This window comes from Thermobia domestica, chromosome 1 (assembly GCF_964235325.1).
Source record: "Thermobia domestica chromosome 1, izTheDome1.hap1.1, whole genome shotgun sequence".
NCBI lineage: Eukaryota > Metazoa > Arthropoda > Insecta > Zygentoma > Lepismatidae > Thermobia > Thermobia domestica.
The window spans coordinates 257083929-257100953 of NC_137454.1; the positions used below are offsets into that span (position 1 = coordinate 257083929).

General features: G+C 33.5%; 1 protein-coding gene across 2 annotated transcripts in view; it reads right to left on the reverse strand.

Moving 5' to 3' along the window:
- Positions 1-291: 291 nt before the first annotated feature.
- The window catches only part of LOC145660542 (high-affinity choline transporter 1-like), a 142219-nt gene continuing 125485 nt past the window's right edge, over positions 292-17025 (reverse strand). For both annotated transcript variants that reach the window (XM_081725739.1, XM_081725748.1), the window contains exons 11-12: positions 14219-14349; positions 292-718 (exon numbers count right to left, since the gene is read on the reverse strand). In XM_081725739.1, the coding sequence (XP_081581865.1) occupies positions 354-718; positions 14219-14349 (496 nt within the window). In that variant the 3' untranslated portion in view covers positions 292-353. The remainder of the gene's footprint in view (positions 719-14218; positions 14350-17025) is intronic.

Below are 17025 nucleotides of genomic sequence, written 5' to 3' on the forward strand. Positions count from 1 at the left end.
GATGATAAAACTTTATTTTTTTTTTATTTTTTTTTTATTTTTTTTATTTTATTATTTTTTTTTTTTTTACCGATTTGGCTTACCTCACGAGCCGCCTCTTATAGCTTGGATCAGTTCGAAGTACAGTTTACTTTTCCAAGTAACATCGTCTTCATCACAACACACATTTCAGTTAACTTGTTGAAGCATGCATTATGAATGAGTTCTGATTCTAATAACCTTCAAATATGTTGTAATGTAACAGGTAGGAACAATGGATTGTTGTTTTAGTTGACTTTTTTTAAAAAAAAGAATTATCTAAAACGAAAGCACTTTAAAATAACGTTATTAGTACTGCAGGCTAAATCAAAATATTAACGATCATGAGTAGTTATAATGTCTGTGACTCGAAATTTGGACTCCTCTGTCTTTCCTGAAGCTTCACTCTTTTCATCAAATGCACAATTGACTACTCCGCTACCAACGCCATACATTGAAAAATTGTTATCTTCAATTTTATGCTTAATTTTTAAATCCGTAAAACATTCGAAAACGTCGTGTTTCTTGACATCTAGAACACCAGATTCGAAGCACCACCGGGCAAGTTTTGACACTATGATATGTGTAAAGAAAGCACATAACATAGAAAGAGTTCGGAAAGGAAACTTCTGTGTGTGGGTTGCCTCATCATACATAGGATATTTTATGGCTGGTGTTAGGCCTATTCCTCTCTCTCCTCCTAAAACGAAAGAGTATAAAAGTTGTTAAAATTGTTATTCTTAAGTAACTATAAAACTTACGTTCATGATTTATGCTTGGTATCAGATAATATTTTCGTGTCAAAATATTAACAATTATTGGTGAGGAGAGTGAGAAAACAGTATTTTATATAAGCCTACTGCTACATAGCCTATATTTTATTTAACATTAAAAACAAAACAAAACAAGAAAAATTAATCTATAAAATTCGGCACACTAAATATTTCAGTAAATAATATCTGAAATTATTTTGTGCATTAAATTAAAGTATTTTCATGACCCATTAGAGAAGTTTTCGCAATAGCAGGATAACAATAGCTGCAAGATTGTGACTTGCTCCGAAGATTTTTGAGCATTGGCAGAAGAATAATTATAACTACCATGCTATTGACGCAAATTGCGTTTAATATATTACAAAATACTACATCATCAACTATCCTACACCTTACGTTAATAAAGTTTACAATAACGAGACTTATTTAATATGTAATGATACAAAACAACCTTTATACCATCTTGCTTGCTCGAATTTAGGGTTACCTTTGAAAATTTCAAATTTGAACTTCATAATTACAATTATTATGTTCATATATACATATATATAAACCAACTACGTCGCCACTAAAAATATAAAATTACTTTTTCTAAATCATTTTATTCGCTAAGTACACTAGAAATAAATCAATTTTAAAATTAGTCAGATATTCCACAGCGCTATTCTATTTCGTTATCCAATTATAGACAAGTTTAGATACTGTTGAAAAAATAATTTAGAAAGATAAAATGAAGAAAATATGAAATTGTTCAACATGAGAAATATCTTTTTGGGACAATTTTAACAAGAAAGCAATGCTACTAGTTCCCAGAAAATCCGGAAGAATGAAGAAAATATTTCAATAACAAAATGAATTATACGATATACAAGTCACGTGCAATGGCAATTATTAATTAATTCATATTTTGCACATATATTTGGTCTAGGAATTAATTCGTGCGGTTTTTAATAAAAATTGAAGCTTTATTTCAAAAACAAAGTAAATGAATACGTTAACAAAAATATTGTCCATCGCTAGCCACTACTTTCTCCCATCTTTCAGGCAATTTACGGATTCCGTGTCGAAAGAATTCCTCATCTTTTGACGCAATCTAATCAAACATCCATTTTTCGATATTTTCTGAAGAAGTGAACCGCTGTCCAATCAAATCGTTATTCATGCAATCGATCAAGTAGTAGTCAGACGGAGCAGTGTCTGGTGAATATCGCGGGTGGAGTAACACTTTCCATCCGACATTTTCCAAATAGGTTTTGACCGGTTTTGCGACATGTGGTCGAGCGTTATCATCTTGATAAATAAGTTTATTATGCCTGTTATTCCATTCTGGTCGTTTTCAGGCCAGAGCTTGCTTCAAACGCATTAATTGTTGTCGATAGCGGTGTCCATTAATAGTTTCACCAAGTTTCAGAAGTTCATAGTACACCACACGTTTCAAATCCCACCATATATACAGCATAACTTTTGCACAATGAATATCTCGTTTCGGTTGTGAAGGACCTGGTTCACCTTGCTTCACCCAGGCCTTTTTTCGTTTAGGATTCTCGTAATGAATCCACTTCTCATCACCAGTTACAATTCGATGCAAAAATCCCTTCCTTTTCTGTCTTTGAAGCAGCAATTCGCAAACGGTTTTTCTTCTTTCAACGTCTTTCTTTTCAATTCATGTGAAACCCAATAAGACATCTTTTGAATCATTCCTATGGCTTTGAGACGTTTGGAAACTGTTGTTTGCTCAACTCCAAATGCTTCTGCAAGTTCGTCCTGCGTTTGACACGAATCCTGATCAAGCAATGCTCTCAATTCTTCATCTTCAAATTCTTTTGGCTGTCCAAATTGCTTTTGGTCTTCCAAGCTGAAATCACCGCCTTTAAACCGTGCAAACCACTTCTGACACGTTCGCTCAGCTAGAGCATGGTCACCAAACACTTCCACTAAAATATGATGACTTGCGGTAGCACTTTTCTTCATGTTAAAGCAATGAAGAATAACTCCCCGCAAAAACACTTTATCAGGCACAAAATGCGCCATTTTCAGTTGAAGAAAAAATGTTGTTGTTTCCGCTTCAAGCAACTGACATATACTAAACAAGATGCTCAATGACAGTAGTTTTCAACGCATGTTTGGATCAACGAAACTATGGGACAATAAGCTAGTTACGCCATCTTTTGTAAAACCGCACGAATTAATTCCTAGACCAAATATATTTCATGAACTTTTCTTGGCATATAAAATAACTTCTTAATACTTTCAAGAAGTAATAAATAAATAAATAAAAGCAAATTAATATTTCATTTCGTCAAGAGGTAATAATGAAAGGCCGTGGTAGATAATGTTAAACTATGGAATTTATTTTATTTTAAATGTTGAGAAACTTCAACTTCTCCCTAATATATAACTTTTGCCCTATGACTTATCTTTGATTCGGGGGGGTATGAAATTCAACAGACATGGAATTATCGTCACTGAGTAAGTGATAAATTGAAAGTTGATCTACTTCATTCATGTGCTTGAATGCAAGCTCCACTATTTGGGAATATTTTAAGTGATATTGCAAACCAAATACTAAACTATACCTTTATTAAACTATATAGCGTTGTCCGAAATTCTATTATATATATGGGCCATTATATTTGACCATCAGGGTGAACCATACATCTTGTAACGTCCCAGGCACGTACCTAGAATTTTTTGTTGGGAGGAGTCCCAAGTTTGGGGGGGGGGGTTAATGCCACACTACATCTATTCCAGTATTATTCTGTACCCGAAATGGCGATTAATCGTTAACACTGAGTGCTAATTTCGTATTTTTACGGAGTAGTTAATCTTTCGTAGCCTGCGGATTCCGTATTTATACGTGATTGATTCAACATGTATTTCAATGATTTTACTCCTTTATTATACGAAGTTAGTTGTTCTGAAATATCCCTTGGACTTCGTAGTTCGGAATTTCGACAGTAGATGGCGTGAAGATCCTAATTAATACCTTGTTACCGCCAGGGTTCAAAAAACCATGTGCTTGTTTCACCGTCAAAATGGCGAGAAAGAGCCCGTTGGACGATTCAATACGCTTCAGTTTTGTGAATTTCATGTTCTAAACATTGATCTTTCCAACGTACTCATATTATCGGAATACAGAATATTATAAATAACAATAGAGAGCAAGCTCTAAACTTTCAAACAGTGCATGTTGTATTATTTTAGTTTCTCTCAATTTTGAGATATAATTCTTTAAAAGTTTGCAAAAAAGGCCCCAGCATTCTCGAGAAAGCCTACACTTCAAAGCCCACCGCTCAAGATGTTAAGTATTGTCACCTATATCCTCAGAAAAAAAAAAGTACAAATAAATTAAGAGTAAAAATGAAGTATACAATCTTTATGCTATACCAATCATTTATCTACTATATATGCATAGTTTTATTAGTAAAGTATACAAATGTATGTTGCGTTACGTAGTTTCTTTCTTGGGGGTCTGAACCCGGTGGATTCCTCGAGTGGATGTGCCCCTGAAAATCCCTTAGAATATTTAAAATAATAAGTACAAAACGCTGAAATTTCGTACCATAAAATGCCTTGTTATGCTCCACAATACCACCAAATTAACAGAGTCCATACCCCACAATATCATCAGATTAACAGTATTGCCAAACCAACATAAAATTATATTTTTTAAATGACTTTACTTCAGGTTATTACTAGACTTCGGATTTTAAGGCAAATGCCTATTTTGTTCCCTTTATAGGAAGTAAAAAATACTTCGGATCTTTACGAATCATGAGGAATTAAGCCTATTAAAACACTTTATAAGTGCCCTAAAAATGCCTAAAATGGAGTTTAGCGCCTATTTTGGCCGTTTTGGCCTAAAAATGCCTAAAACTGCAAAAAATACAAAATTCCTGTATTTTTTAAATAAACTTTTTTTTTAGTGTTGAGTGAAATTTAATTGACAAATCTGAAGGCAGAGTGAGTGTGTTTGTCGAGGCTAATTTTAGTCTAACTCGTATGAAGAAGTGAAACGCAGAGGGTGGTTGTATGTAAAAAATTGTTTCTAAAAGTTGAGCTATTTCTGCTCAAGGTCAAGCCCATTTGTGAAAGACAAAGACAAACCATCCCTTTGCATCCTGCAGACACTGTACTGAAAGATCTCTATCTCTTTCTGTCTGTCTCTCTTTCCCCAGGGGCAAAACCAAAGCTATTGCTAAGTGCATATCGCAGTAACCAATATTCCCCTCCCTGCCGTTCTGCATTCTTGGAACTATTCCACCTTTTCTCTTCTGTAGCGGCTCACTTCAGCTCTTCTGTGATCCGTTCAGCTCTCTGGAATTTGGACAATAGTTTACACACACACATTCACAAATCAACACACAGCTCTATTGAAGCAAGAATCTCTTCGGGTCTTCGCTTTCAATATTTGGGAAAAACCAAAGTCCACGAACAGAAACGATTCATGAAGTGACGCGGTTCAGTTGACTGGAGTATCCATCCATGTATCATTTTCGGGTCAGTGCAGTGATTTATCTTAAACACGTAGTTCAAGAACGATACATCGTCTCTACAACGCATGAACAATTGGACTCAACGGCTTACAGCCCAGTCACAGATCTTGAGGATTCTTAAAAAGAAGTTTTGTATCATACGCAACAATGCCAAAGGAGAAGTCTTCAAAAAGTACCTTGATTCGCCAGTGGTTGCAAGAATTTCCAGATCTAACATACGATGGAAGAATAATCTTTTGTCCATTGTGCAGCAAGCAGGTAAGAAAAGCTATTTTTATTTACAGAATTTATAAATTTAATTAAATCAATTGTACACCCCCCCCCCCTCCTTGTTTCTGTATAGCTAGCTAAAGTAAAACCTTTATCAATGGGAGGTTAACTATTTTAAGAGACAACGTTACTGAGCTGCTGAACTCGTGAAAATCTAATTTACATGGAATTTAGATCAGTTAAGAAAAAACATAAAAATAATCCTGTAACACAGGAAAATCTTTAAAATGTAAAGACTTCTAGCAGCCTGCTTAAATGAAATATATGAACGATGGTTTTGAAAGTGCTAATGGAAGAAAGTGTCTAGACTTACACATTCAACAGTTTTAGGGATTCTCGGGGATCTTGAGAAAAGCGGACATGGCATTCTCGGTTCTTTCCGAAGGACTCCCCCCCCCCCCCGAAAAAAAGCGGTAAAGGTTAAAAACAATGTAAGTTAAAGTTGACATATTGTGTCAGTAACTCCAAAAGGGGTCCTCTTTTCGGAGAAAAATGTTTAATGCCAGCAATTACTCGACAGTTTCAGGAGCTTAAGAAAACATATTTTTGCTATCTCGTTTTTCAAAAGAAAAAAAAAAATACGAAAGAAGTTAAGAAAGGCGGGATTCAATTTTTTTTAAATGCCAACAGTTCCAAAAGTTTGAAAGAAGAAATGTGCAATGCCAATATTGATTATCTTTAAAAAGTTAAGGAAACTGGATATATCCTTTCATCCCGAAAATATCTAAAAACGAGGATTTCAGTTTGAAAGAAAAACTAGAAATGTCAATATCTTGAAAAGCATAAAAGATAGGAAAAATGTTTAAAGGCCATTTTTTTTTTTTTTTTTGTTATTTTTCTCGAAAAAGAAAGAAAAGATCTGTTAATAGTTAAATAACGGCGTTTGAGGTTCATAGATTGTCTCAGAACTTGTTTTACGAAGCAGAAACTTGTTTGTCTCTTTGTTTTTTTATTTATCAATTTTGCTCGAGGTGCTACTGTCTATTGTCTTAAGATGCTATTGATTTCCATCCATAGTTACAGACAAATAAATTCCACACAGGGGCAAGAAAAGAACAGTCTGACACTCGTCTAACAAGAATTACAATTGCGGATAATTTTATTTTAGGACAGATCTTAAGAAAGGAAGAATTTGTCTCTGATGTTCTCTCCCCAAAGCCAAAAAAAAAAAAAAAAAAGGAATTCTAATCGATTGCTCTCTCTCTCTCTCTCTCCTGATGAAGAATATCCATACACCTTTTGTCGCAGGGCCGCAAGAGACAACTAATTTCCAAAAAAAAAAAAAATTAAAAAACGCCAATTTTATTTATTGTATCATGCTGATGTTCACGCTCAACTAAGGCATTGCTAATACTTTATTTTCGTTCTAACTTTGGTTTCTGTCAGTTGATAGTTGCAAAAATTTTGAATTTTTCAAATTTTAAAACGGCCCTTATTTTAAATTTTTGACAGGTCACTGATTTTCACACTGAAACATTTTAATCATATTTTGGGGAAAATTTGGTTCAAATCAGTTAAAAATTTTGTAAATTACAGTTTTAAAGAAAATTTTAAAGGGACGATATTTTGAAATTTTTCATGCAATTATTTTGGCATCCAAATCTCAAACAAAATATTGCCAAATTATGTTTTAATTTTTGCCAAGTTGGAGTGTGTCAGCATTCGAAATTAAATAAAATATAGTGCTTAAAATTAAATTAGTTACAGTGCTTAAAATTAAATATTATTTCTCAGATATTGATATACAATTTTATTGCTTCTGTCTGTAAATTGGGGATTATTCTGAAGTAAAATGCTCATCGATTAGTCTTTTATTTGATCTGTTCTGATTCGAAATGGGACTGGGGTATATTGGTCTTTAACGAGGTAGACCAACAAGTTTGCCTTTTTGTCAACTTTAAATCAATAATGTAACGTTCACCGATTAAAAAAAAAAAAAAAAAAAAAAAAGCACATTACGACCAGAAAGGCAAGCAAACAGTGATGGTAGTTGTCGCAATTAGTGCTCTCAATCGGGTCAGTTCGGGTCGACTTTTGGTTGGACACCCTCGAGTAACGGGTCGGGTCAGGTCAGCCTAACTCGGGTCACGGGTCGGGTAGCGTTAGACCAACTCAGTTCACCGGTCGAGTCGGGTCACCCGAGATAGTTTGACCCGACCCGACTGGTGAACTGAGTTGGTCTAACGATACCAGACTCGTGACCCGAGTTAGGCTGACCTGACCCGACCCGTTACTGAGGGTGTCCAACAATAAGCTGACCCGAACTGACCCGTTTGAAAATACTAGTCGCAATGTACACGAAGAAAATTAGAGAATTTGAAACCGAAATTAAAGTTAAAACGCCACCATCTTCACTAGTTTTGTAAGAAGCATTTGAAAATATATTTCTAAGCGTTTTTTTTTTTTTTTTTTTAAGGTTTCTCAGGAAAAGAAGTGCCACTTAAAGCAACACATTGATGGTGCTGGACATCTTGCCAAATCTAAAGCGAAGAAACAACAGAAACAGACACAGTTAACTCAGCCTTCTGGATCTGGATCTGAATCTGGAACTGCGAACACATTTAATGCGGATCTTGCTAGAGCCCTTGTCGCTGCCAACATCCCATGGAACACACTTCAAAATGAAACATTCCGACAGTTTTTACAGAAGTGGTGCCAGCAATCGATACCGTGTGAGTCAACACTCAGGAAAACGTGTTTGGATTCTGAATACAACAATACACTTGATACAATCAGAAAGGATATTGGCGATTCCAGCATTTGGGTAGGCGTCGATGAGACTACTGATGCATGCAATAGATACATAGTGAATGTTGTTGTAGGAAAACTTGATGAAGATGGACCTTCAACTCCTCACTTGTTAAGTAGCAAGGAAATTAAGAAAGTGAGTGCCCAGACAATTGCTTACACCGTGAACAAAAGTTTGCAACTTCTGTATCCTAGTGGTGTGGATGATTCTAAAATTCTTCTTCTTTGCACAGATGCAGCTTCTTACATGATTGCTGCGTTTAAGAACCTAAAACCTTTCTACCCCAACCTCATCCATGTTACCTGTGTAGCACATGCTTTTCATAGAATTTCTGAAACAATCAGGAACGAATTTCCTCAAGTCAATGCCCTCATTTCTAACATGAAAAAAACTTTTTGCAAAGCCCCATCGAGAATCGCTGTCTTTAAAGAAAAACTGCCTGGCATTTCTCTTCCTCCACAACCTGTCCTAACGCGCTGGGGAACATGGCTTGAAGCAGCTTTGTATTACGCAGAGAACTTGGACGCTATTGCTGGTGTTGTTGGCGAACTTCCTGGTGTGGAAAACATTGCAAGTGTTTCAGTTTTGAAGGAACTTTTCAAAGATCCCATTCTCAAAAGAGATCTTGTATATATCAAGTCAAATTTTTCATTCTTACCTACGACGATCACTAAGTTGGAAGCTACGGGAAAGCCACTTAGTGAACAGGTGTCAGTAGTTAACGAAGCCGAAAAGAAAATCCAAAGTGCTACGGGGAAAGTTGGGGAAAAAGTGCAGTGTAAGTGGGAAAGTGTAGTGAAGAAGAATGAGGGATTTCTTGTGTTGGCTCGTATAGGGAAAGTTTTGATGGGAGAGGATGAAACCATCCCCGACGAAGTGGAAATGAAAAATGTATCGAAATTTAAGTATGCTCCTGTAACATCTGTCTCAGTGGAAAGATCGTTTTCGGCAGCAAAGATGATCCTTACAGACAAAAGAGAGAGATTGACAGTCGAAAACTTTGAGAAACTGTTGGTAATTTACTGTTTCCAAAATTACGAATGAGCAAGTTGTGTACTGAATGAATCACCTGATTCACTGAAAACAAAAGATGTTAATAAAAAGGGGTATGTAATAATTTATACTATTATTTTTAGAGCCTATTTTTAATTTTTAGCGCCTATTTTCCTATTTTTAGTACCTATTTTAGGCGCCTAAAATTAAACTTTTTGGTGCCTAAAATTCCGAAGTCTAGTTATTACATATTTTAAACCTACATGCTAAACGAAAACTTAAAATACCTCATTTATTATTCAGTGTTGCAAACTCTCGGCGCTCAATATCGCAAACATAGGAAAACAACCAAACTTTGGAGATTTCAACAATAGTAATAATGCAAATGAGATGGATGGGCCACTGCATATACAAATGTATCTTAGTGTCGAAAAATTTCAAATAAACAGGAAAAAGAGTTACAAGGAATTGAAAATTTGACCTCTTTTTAAATAGGCTTTATTTAGAAAAACTAACTGCTTATATAAGTACAACATCGAATCAAACAGACTATTTTTAATAGATGTAAAGATTATCATGCCATTTAGAGCAATTTGATATCTCAAGCTGTTCCGGAGATATGGTAAACAGAGGTACAGTTCGCAACACTGCCTAAAATTATGTAATTAGGACAACTTGTAATTACAACTATCAAAACTATTGTCGTGATATAGAAGTATAGGAAAGCAATAATTGTTTTAAACTATTCCCACAAATACACCATCTTAAACAGTATAGCAAACTTTACTAATGTTTATCATATTTCCTCAACAGTTCGGGATGTCAAATTGCTGTAAACGGCATTGTGCTATGTTATTGGATATAATTACCTATCTACGTACTTTGGAAATAAACTCCTTTGACAAAACTTTAAAACTCCAATTTCTTATAATTTTGTTCCTATTTATTCGAAATACATCATACCATGATCGTGATATTCGACACTAAAGTACTTTGGATCCTCATTACCACGTCCCTGTCACTTGAATTATTACTGTTTTAGAAGCCTCCAAAGTTTGGTTATTTTTCGATATATGTAATACTCTAACATCCATAAATATTAAGTGTGGTATTATAAGTTTTCGCTTAATATATAAATTTGAAATATGTAATAATCTGATGGTGTGTCATTCGAAAAAAAAAAATAATAATAATAATAATAATAACTTTGTTGAGTTTGTAACACTATTAATGTATGGTATTTTGGAGTATGTCAGACAAGGTCCCCCTGTTATTATTTGCGTGATATGAAATTTTGAAATTTCACTCCTTTTACTGTTAGTTTAAAGTTACAATGGCGTTTCAAGATAAACAGTATATATATATATATATATATATATATATATATATATATTAGATAGATAGATAGATAGATAGATATAGATAGATACAGGGGCAACGATAATATGTCAGAAATAGAAGATATAATCGATGCGCTATTTCTACAGACGTACAGTGTGTAGAAAAATTGGTATTTGTAGCCCATTAAAAAAAAAAGGTCAAATGAGGTTTTGTAAAATGCAATGTATTTTTAAAATAAATGGAACAATGCCTCGAAATGTCATGTGAAAATTTGAAAGAAATATTTCAGTTTAACGTCCCACATTTATGCCCGTTAAGCTAAGAGAGACGATGATTATGGCAAGTGAATGATGGAAGAATTGGTGGAATGAGATTGGAAGGAAACGGGAGTACCCCGAGAAAACCCACGGATACGATATTGTCCACTACAAACTTACTTGGCAGGGGATCGAACCAGGGACCTCACGCACCAAAGGTAAGCGCTCTAGCATTGAGATACCATGTTCCCATGAAATGTCATGTGAAGGAAGGTACAAATGCTAAGAATGACAATGGTGCTTATTGCACGCGTCTGGTCCAAATACACAAAAAGGAGATTGTCGAAGTAAACAAAGAATGAGTGCTAATGCCCCATTCAATAGTATGAGACAGAAACTATGGGCCAAATAATGTTGTTCATGATGTAACCGTCACACTAATAAATGTCCCTGCCTACGCTATCACTTTCTTCTATAACGAACTCCTTGCATACGTATATAAATATATGGAATTTGGGATGGTTGGTGGACAAAAAAAGTGTTAAATATAAACAATTAGAGCTTAATTAAGCACAATTTAAGCTATAGTATATAAAGCAGAACAACTACTAGTATTTAGTAAAACAGGAACATATTTAAATTTAATTATTTAGTTTTACTTACAACAAGTTTTCAAAGCAGGCTAACAGAACTTGACTTCTCAATGGAAAACAAATTAAAATCAAAGGCTAACAATTTGTATATTTTACTTTAAATGTATGAAAATTTTTAAATTACAGAAGTGGCCAATGACCCTAAAGAATAGTAGTTGAATTAGGCTGGTATGGCATACCGGTAGTAAATTAATATGCCAAAAGTCATAACAGCTAGAAAACTTTAAAATAAGCTGTACTATCAGATAACAGTAATTCCTGGAAACACCTTGCATTTCCTAACTTTCGATTCTCCCATGGAGCCTTTTTCACAGAGGTTAAAAACAGAAGAAAGAGTAATAACAGCAAGAAAGTAAAAGGAACGGATTAAACAGGGTCGAGCAGTGCGAAAAAAACACCTTGTCGAAGCTAATACTGTAACATGGAGGACTCAATTTAAATATTCTTTTCTTTTGTAGTGGAAGGTGTAAAACTCATTATTCCACCATACCAATGTTGTTTGTATTTCTCAATTACCGCCTCCCATTTCTTACTCAACATCAACCACTTCCTATCTAAATTCAACTTTGGGCTCTTTAAACAAATAAACATATTTTCGAAAACAAGTCTCTGTTTTTATCTCTGGCTCCAAATAAATTTCTTGAATTATCAATAGTGTGTTGTATTTTTTTTCAAATGTTTTGACAGTCGCAAACAAGGTGTTCTACTTTAGCGTTGCTAAGGTATTCTTTAACCCATGTTTTGAGGCTTCTTTTTAGCATAACTATATATCCTTCTGGCAACTGCATTTTATGGCATAAAATCTGATTTTTCGCTGGGGGACAGTGTAGTTACCCTTGAATTGAGTGATTTTTTCTTTTCCTTTCTTCTTTCCTGTCATGTTACAGTATGTTACTCCACCATTTGGAGAATAAGCAGCAGCTTTTACAATTTTTTTTCTTTTTCCATTTTTTTTTCTTTTTTTCTTTTTTTCTCAGTGCTCAACCCTGGTTAGTCCGCTCCTTTTACTTTCCTGATGCTTATATAATTTTTTCTCCTGTTTTTAGTCTCTGTGAACAAGACACCAGGAGTGTGTCGAAAGCTAGAAAATGCAAATTGTTTACAGGAATTACAGTTATCAATAAGTAAAATGATTGTAAGAATTCCTGATCGTGCTAATATACTGACTTAAACTCTGGTATGTAATAAGGAGAATGTCTGGCACATTACTATTAGCTTAATAAAGGACTTTTTTTTTTTTTATTATGACTGTATATTTGTCTCGTGAAAATTTTCAGGAACCCTCCTATTCCTTTTGTCAATCATGAATTAAGAATTAACGTTAAAACAAAACTAAATCTGGATGAGCAGAATCTGGATAAAAATTTAGATAGTATAATTAATAGTTTATTTAAAAATTTAAATTACTCTGAAATTTCTCACACATTGATATAGTAAGAAATCAAATATTCAAAGCTGTTCTCTCTCAAAGGGGTAATTGGATATAGCATATAAGAAGCACAACATATACTGTGTTTATATTCTATGAGTGCTTGTTGCTCGCTTTTTAGTTATATTATTATAATGTTATATCTTATAATGTAGACAAATTAGTTGCGAGCGCTTTCAAAACAGTGATTATATTATCTTTGCGTATGACAAAGTTATGAAATCTGTGGCTTTAATTTTGACTAGTAGGTTTTGTTTTGAGGTTAGTTTTTATTCCGTATATCATGACTGACGAAAGAAACAGAAGAGTTCCTGAAGATTTTCATAGATAAATATGAAGCATAATCAAATTATTATTATTATTATTATTATTATTATTATTATTATTATTATTATTATTATTATTATTATTATTATTAACCTTTACTATTTTGAAGTAATACTGAAGTGCACACTCGTTCATAGTTGATACTGTGCTAAGTGAAAATTACGTAGCTTTTAATGAAGGTATTTTGACAAAACCTTAATTTAATTTTGATTGTTTTAGCGATTTTAGTATACCGGTAATAATTTATTTCCAATTCGACTCCTGTGGAGAAAACAAACTAAACTGCAATAGATTTTATGTTAATATTTCTTTAAAACATTTAAATAAAGGAGACAAGTAATAGTTAAAGTGAATAGCATATGTTACTCAAATCAAATTGTCCACTGTACTCAGATTGTCAATTGCCAACATAATTGTAATCAATCTTAAGATTAATACGTACATATAATGCATACAAAATTTGTAGATGGATCAAACAATAAACTTGTATGACCACTTTTTGCATTGTTTCCAGTGCGATTGAAACAAATATACATGATACCGGAATTACAATGGAGCCGACATATAAACAGTGAAGTGGAAAAGATAATTGTGTTTTTGTAGTCGTTGTTTAAGTTTCCGAAGGAAGAAACTTCGAAGAAGAAAGGAATGAAGATAATCAGATAGGGTTTAGGGAAATATATCTTAACGATAAACGTTAACATGTGTTATCCTATGCTTTCTTTACCCAGCAAACTAACTGTAAGTTATATGGAACCATGAACACAATATTTGGAGCCAAATGCAATACTAGTTATTTTAATGCTATCTTCCAGTCTACGTAATAATTTGTATCTATACCTACATAAAATTATTAATAATTAAGAATATACAAAAAAATAAATAAATAAATAAAATAAATGATATACTCACCCAAAATACGCATAATTAACCCAACTGCATATGACCCTATGCATCCATATGTGTTAACTCCCTTCTTCCAATATAATACAAGTACCAATTGAGGGAAAAGAATCACGTATACCAAATCAGAAGATAAATATCTAAAAGTACAAATAAGTTTTATAAATATTGGTTGTTTTTTTCTCAAGTACTGACAAATACCTTATATTTGGAACACCTTATATTCACTTTAATTCTTTAATTTTTTCTCTTTCCAGAAACAGTTCAAAATTCTAAAGAACGCTTGGATATTTCTGTACAGAACCATATTAAGTGAAATATTTCGATTATTATTTTTAAAATAAATACACAGGTGGCCAAATTGGTAGCAAAACATCTAATGATAATAAAGAGAGAGTTGATGTTTAAGATAATTATTTTCTTAATATTGCTTCGTTGAAAATCATATCTTATGAACAGTTCAAAATATTTTTTCTTAACTGACAAGCCCAATGAGACAATGTATAATTTATTTCCGGTCTATGAAATTCTTCGACTATTAACTGAAGAAACTACAATCACCACATTCATTACAACACAATTTTTAATCTTTTATAATAAATAAATAAATAAAATAGATTTATAATAAATCTTCGAAAGTAATTTGCCAATTTCTAATATACGGTGTAACTACTCCATACAAAGAAAAAATATTGTCTAAATACATAATTATTCTCGGTTTCTCTCAGGTCTTCTTTTTCTTTTGTCAGCATGGTTCTCCAAATGTATTCACACTGCAATCTTTTACTTTATTATAAATGCCTTATAATCACCAATGAAAACAATATGCCATAGATATATTTGTAGATTTTTCCATTCTGCTTAATGAAATGATGAGACTTCAATACTATTAAGAACTTTTTTTTTTGTTTGTTTGTTTGTTTGATGAAGTTCAGAATCTCTTTCTGGCATCAAGGCTATTTGACACTTGAACCTACAGTTTGGTAAAGTCCAAACCATAATGCATTCAATACTCTTCCTCCGGTAATCAAACCCGTGACACCGTGCAGTAAAGAGACACTTCTTAGCCACTAGACCAACGGAGAGGTATATTAAGAAAAGTTATGATATCAAAAGTGTACCATGTAACTCAAATTTGGCTATAGAATGAGACAAAGCAGTTAGAACAACCTCTTAATATCATGAATGGAGATGTGTAAATTATATTCTCATTATCTAGAACTAGAAAACCAGAAGTTGTATTCACTATAAATAAATAATTATTCTGACATACAGGGCCTCAGATTATAGTTCTACAGCAGTAATTTCCAACTCTCGAAAATATGACGTACAACTGGCTTTTATGATCAGAAATAGAGAAAGAATTGAACAGTCGAGCAAAAAAGTTGAAGGAACGAGATAGGTTGAATAGGATAAAAAAGATTGACAGTGTTAGATTAGTCATGAATCCACTTCTGGTGTATCTGCAAAACCATCAACCACGTCTTGCTTTCCTATCACGATTGCCTTCTATGTACGATAGTTTTTCACCTTCTAGCTCTGTTTGAGGGGCTTACTGAGAATCCTAACAGCAAATGTGTGACTCATGAAGCACCCAGTTGGAAAAGGTTGTTCTATAAGCTATGCTTAGGCTGTAAATAGTTCTGTAACTGTGGTGATCTTTAACAAGCAGATATAAACATAGAACAGTTGCGGGATTAAGAATGGATATTTGTTAATCATCATATTACAAATTAGATAGATAAAAAAAATTCGTTGTTTTTATTTTTGATTAATCATCTGGATTACTTTCTGTTAGAATGAATGCTGTAAAGACATAATATTAGTAAAAAATATAATTTTATGTGCAACTATAAATGGAACTATCACATTTTATTATTTATCAACAAAATAAGAAGCGTCTACTCTGCTATTTTATATATATATATACACACACAACAGCAATATACGGAACATTCCGCTTCTTGAAGTGTCTAACGCGCGAACTTTCTGTACACATAGTGCCATTTTTTATTCTCTATAAGAGTATTTGTCTCGTGTAGTGGTCGGGTCCTTTTCAAGCAGTAGGTATAGTCTCATAGTCCCAATGCTTAACAGAACTACTTTTCCGTACTATGCAAAATATTCGCTTACTTAGTTCGAGATAGCCTTCTAGAAGAGACTTCTTCACTACCAAACATGTTTATTTTACGATGACATTATTTCAACTATATCCGCATCCACATTCTCTTATAATGCAAATTAATAAGTGTTCTATAACCTCAATAATATCAAAACTTATCTAAATTCAACACTATATTATTGAATACCATTTGTATAAATGAACTATGTTATTCATCCTAGTAGTAAAGAAGAGCAATTATACTATCAACAACTGAGTAATATTCTAAGTTAATATATTTTTATGAAAAAATGAAAATGAAATCTGTAAGTTTTACGTCCCACGGTTATGCCGGTTAGGCTAAAGGAGACGGTGATAATGAGAGATGAGTGAAATGGTGGAATGAAGAAAGTGGGAGGAAACGGGAGTACCCCGAGAAAACCCACGAGCACGGTGTTTGTCCACCACAAAGTTCACTTGGCGGGGGCTGGGATCGAACCCGGGACCCCAAGCACCAGAGGTGAACGCTCTACCACTGAGCCACCGCGCCCCCTATATATATTTTTATGAACTATTCAAGACATATTTTCAATTACGCATAGTGATATTGATAAGTCTATATGTACGTTATAAATAAATAAACTGTATGAGGTCAAGAATTTCTTGAAGTTCTTATTATCTTCCCATGTTTTTCCATGTTTAATCATATATGAAG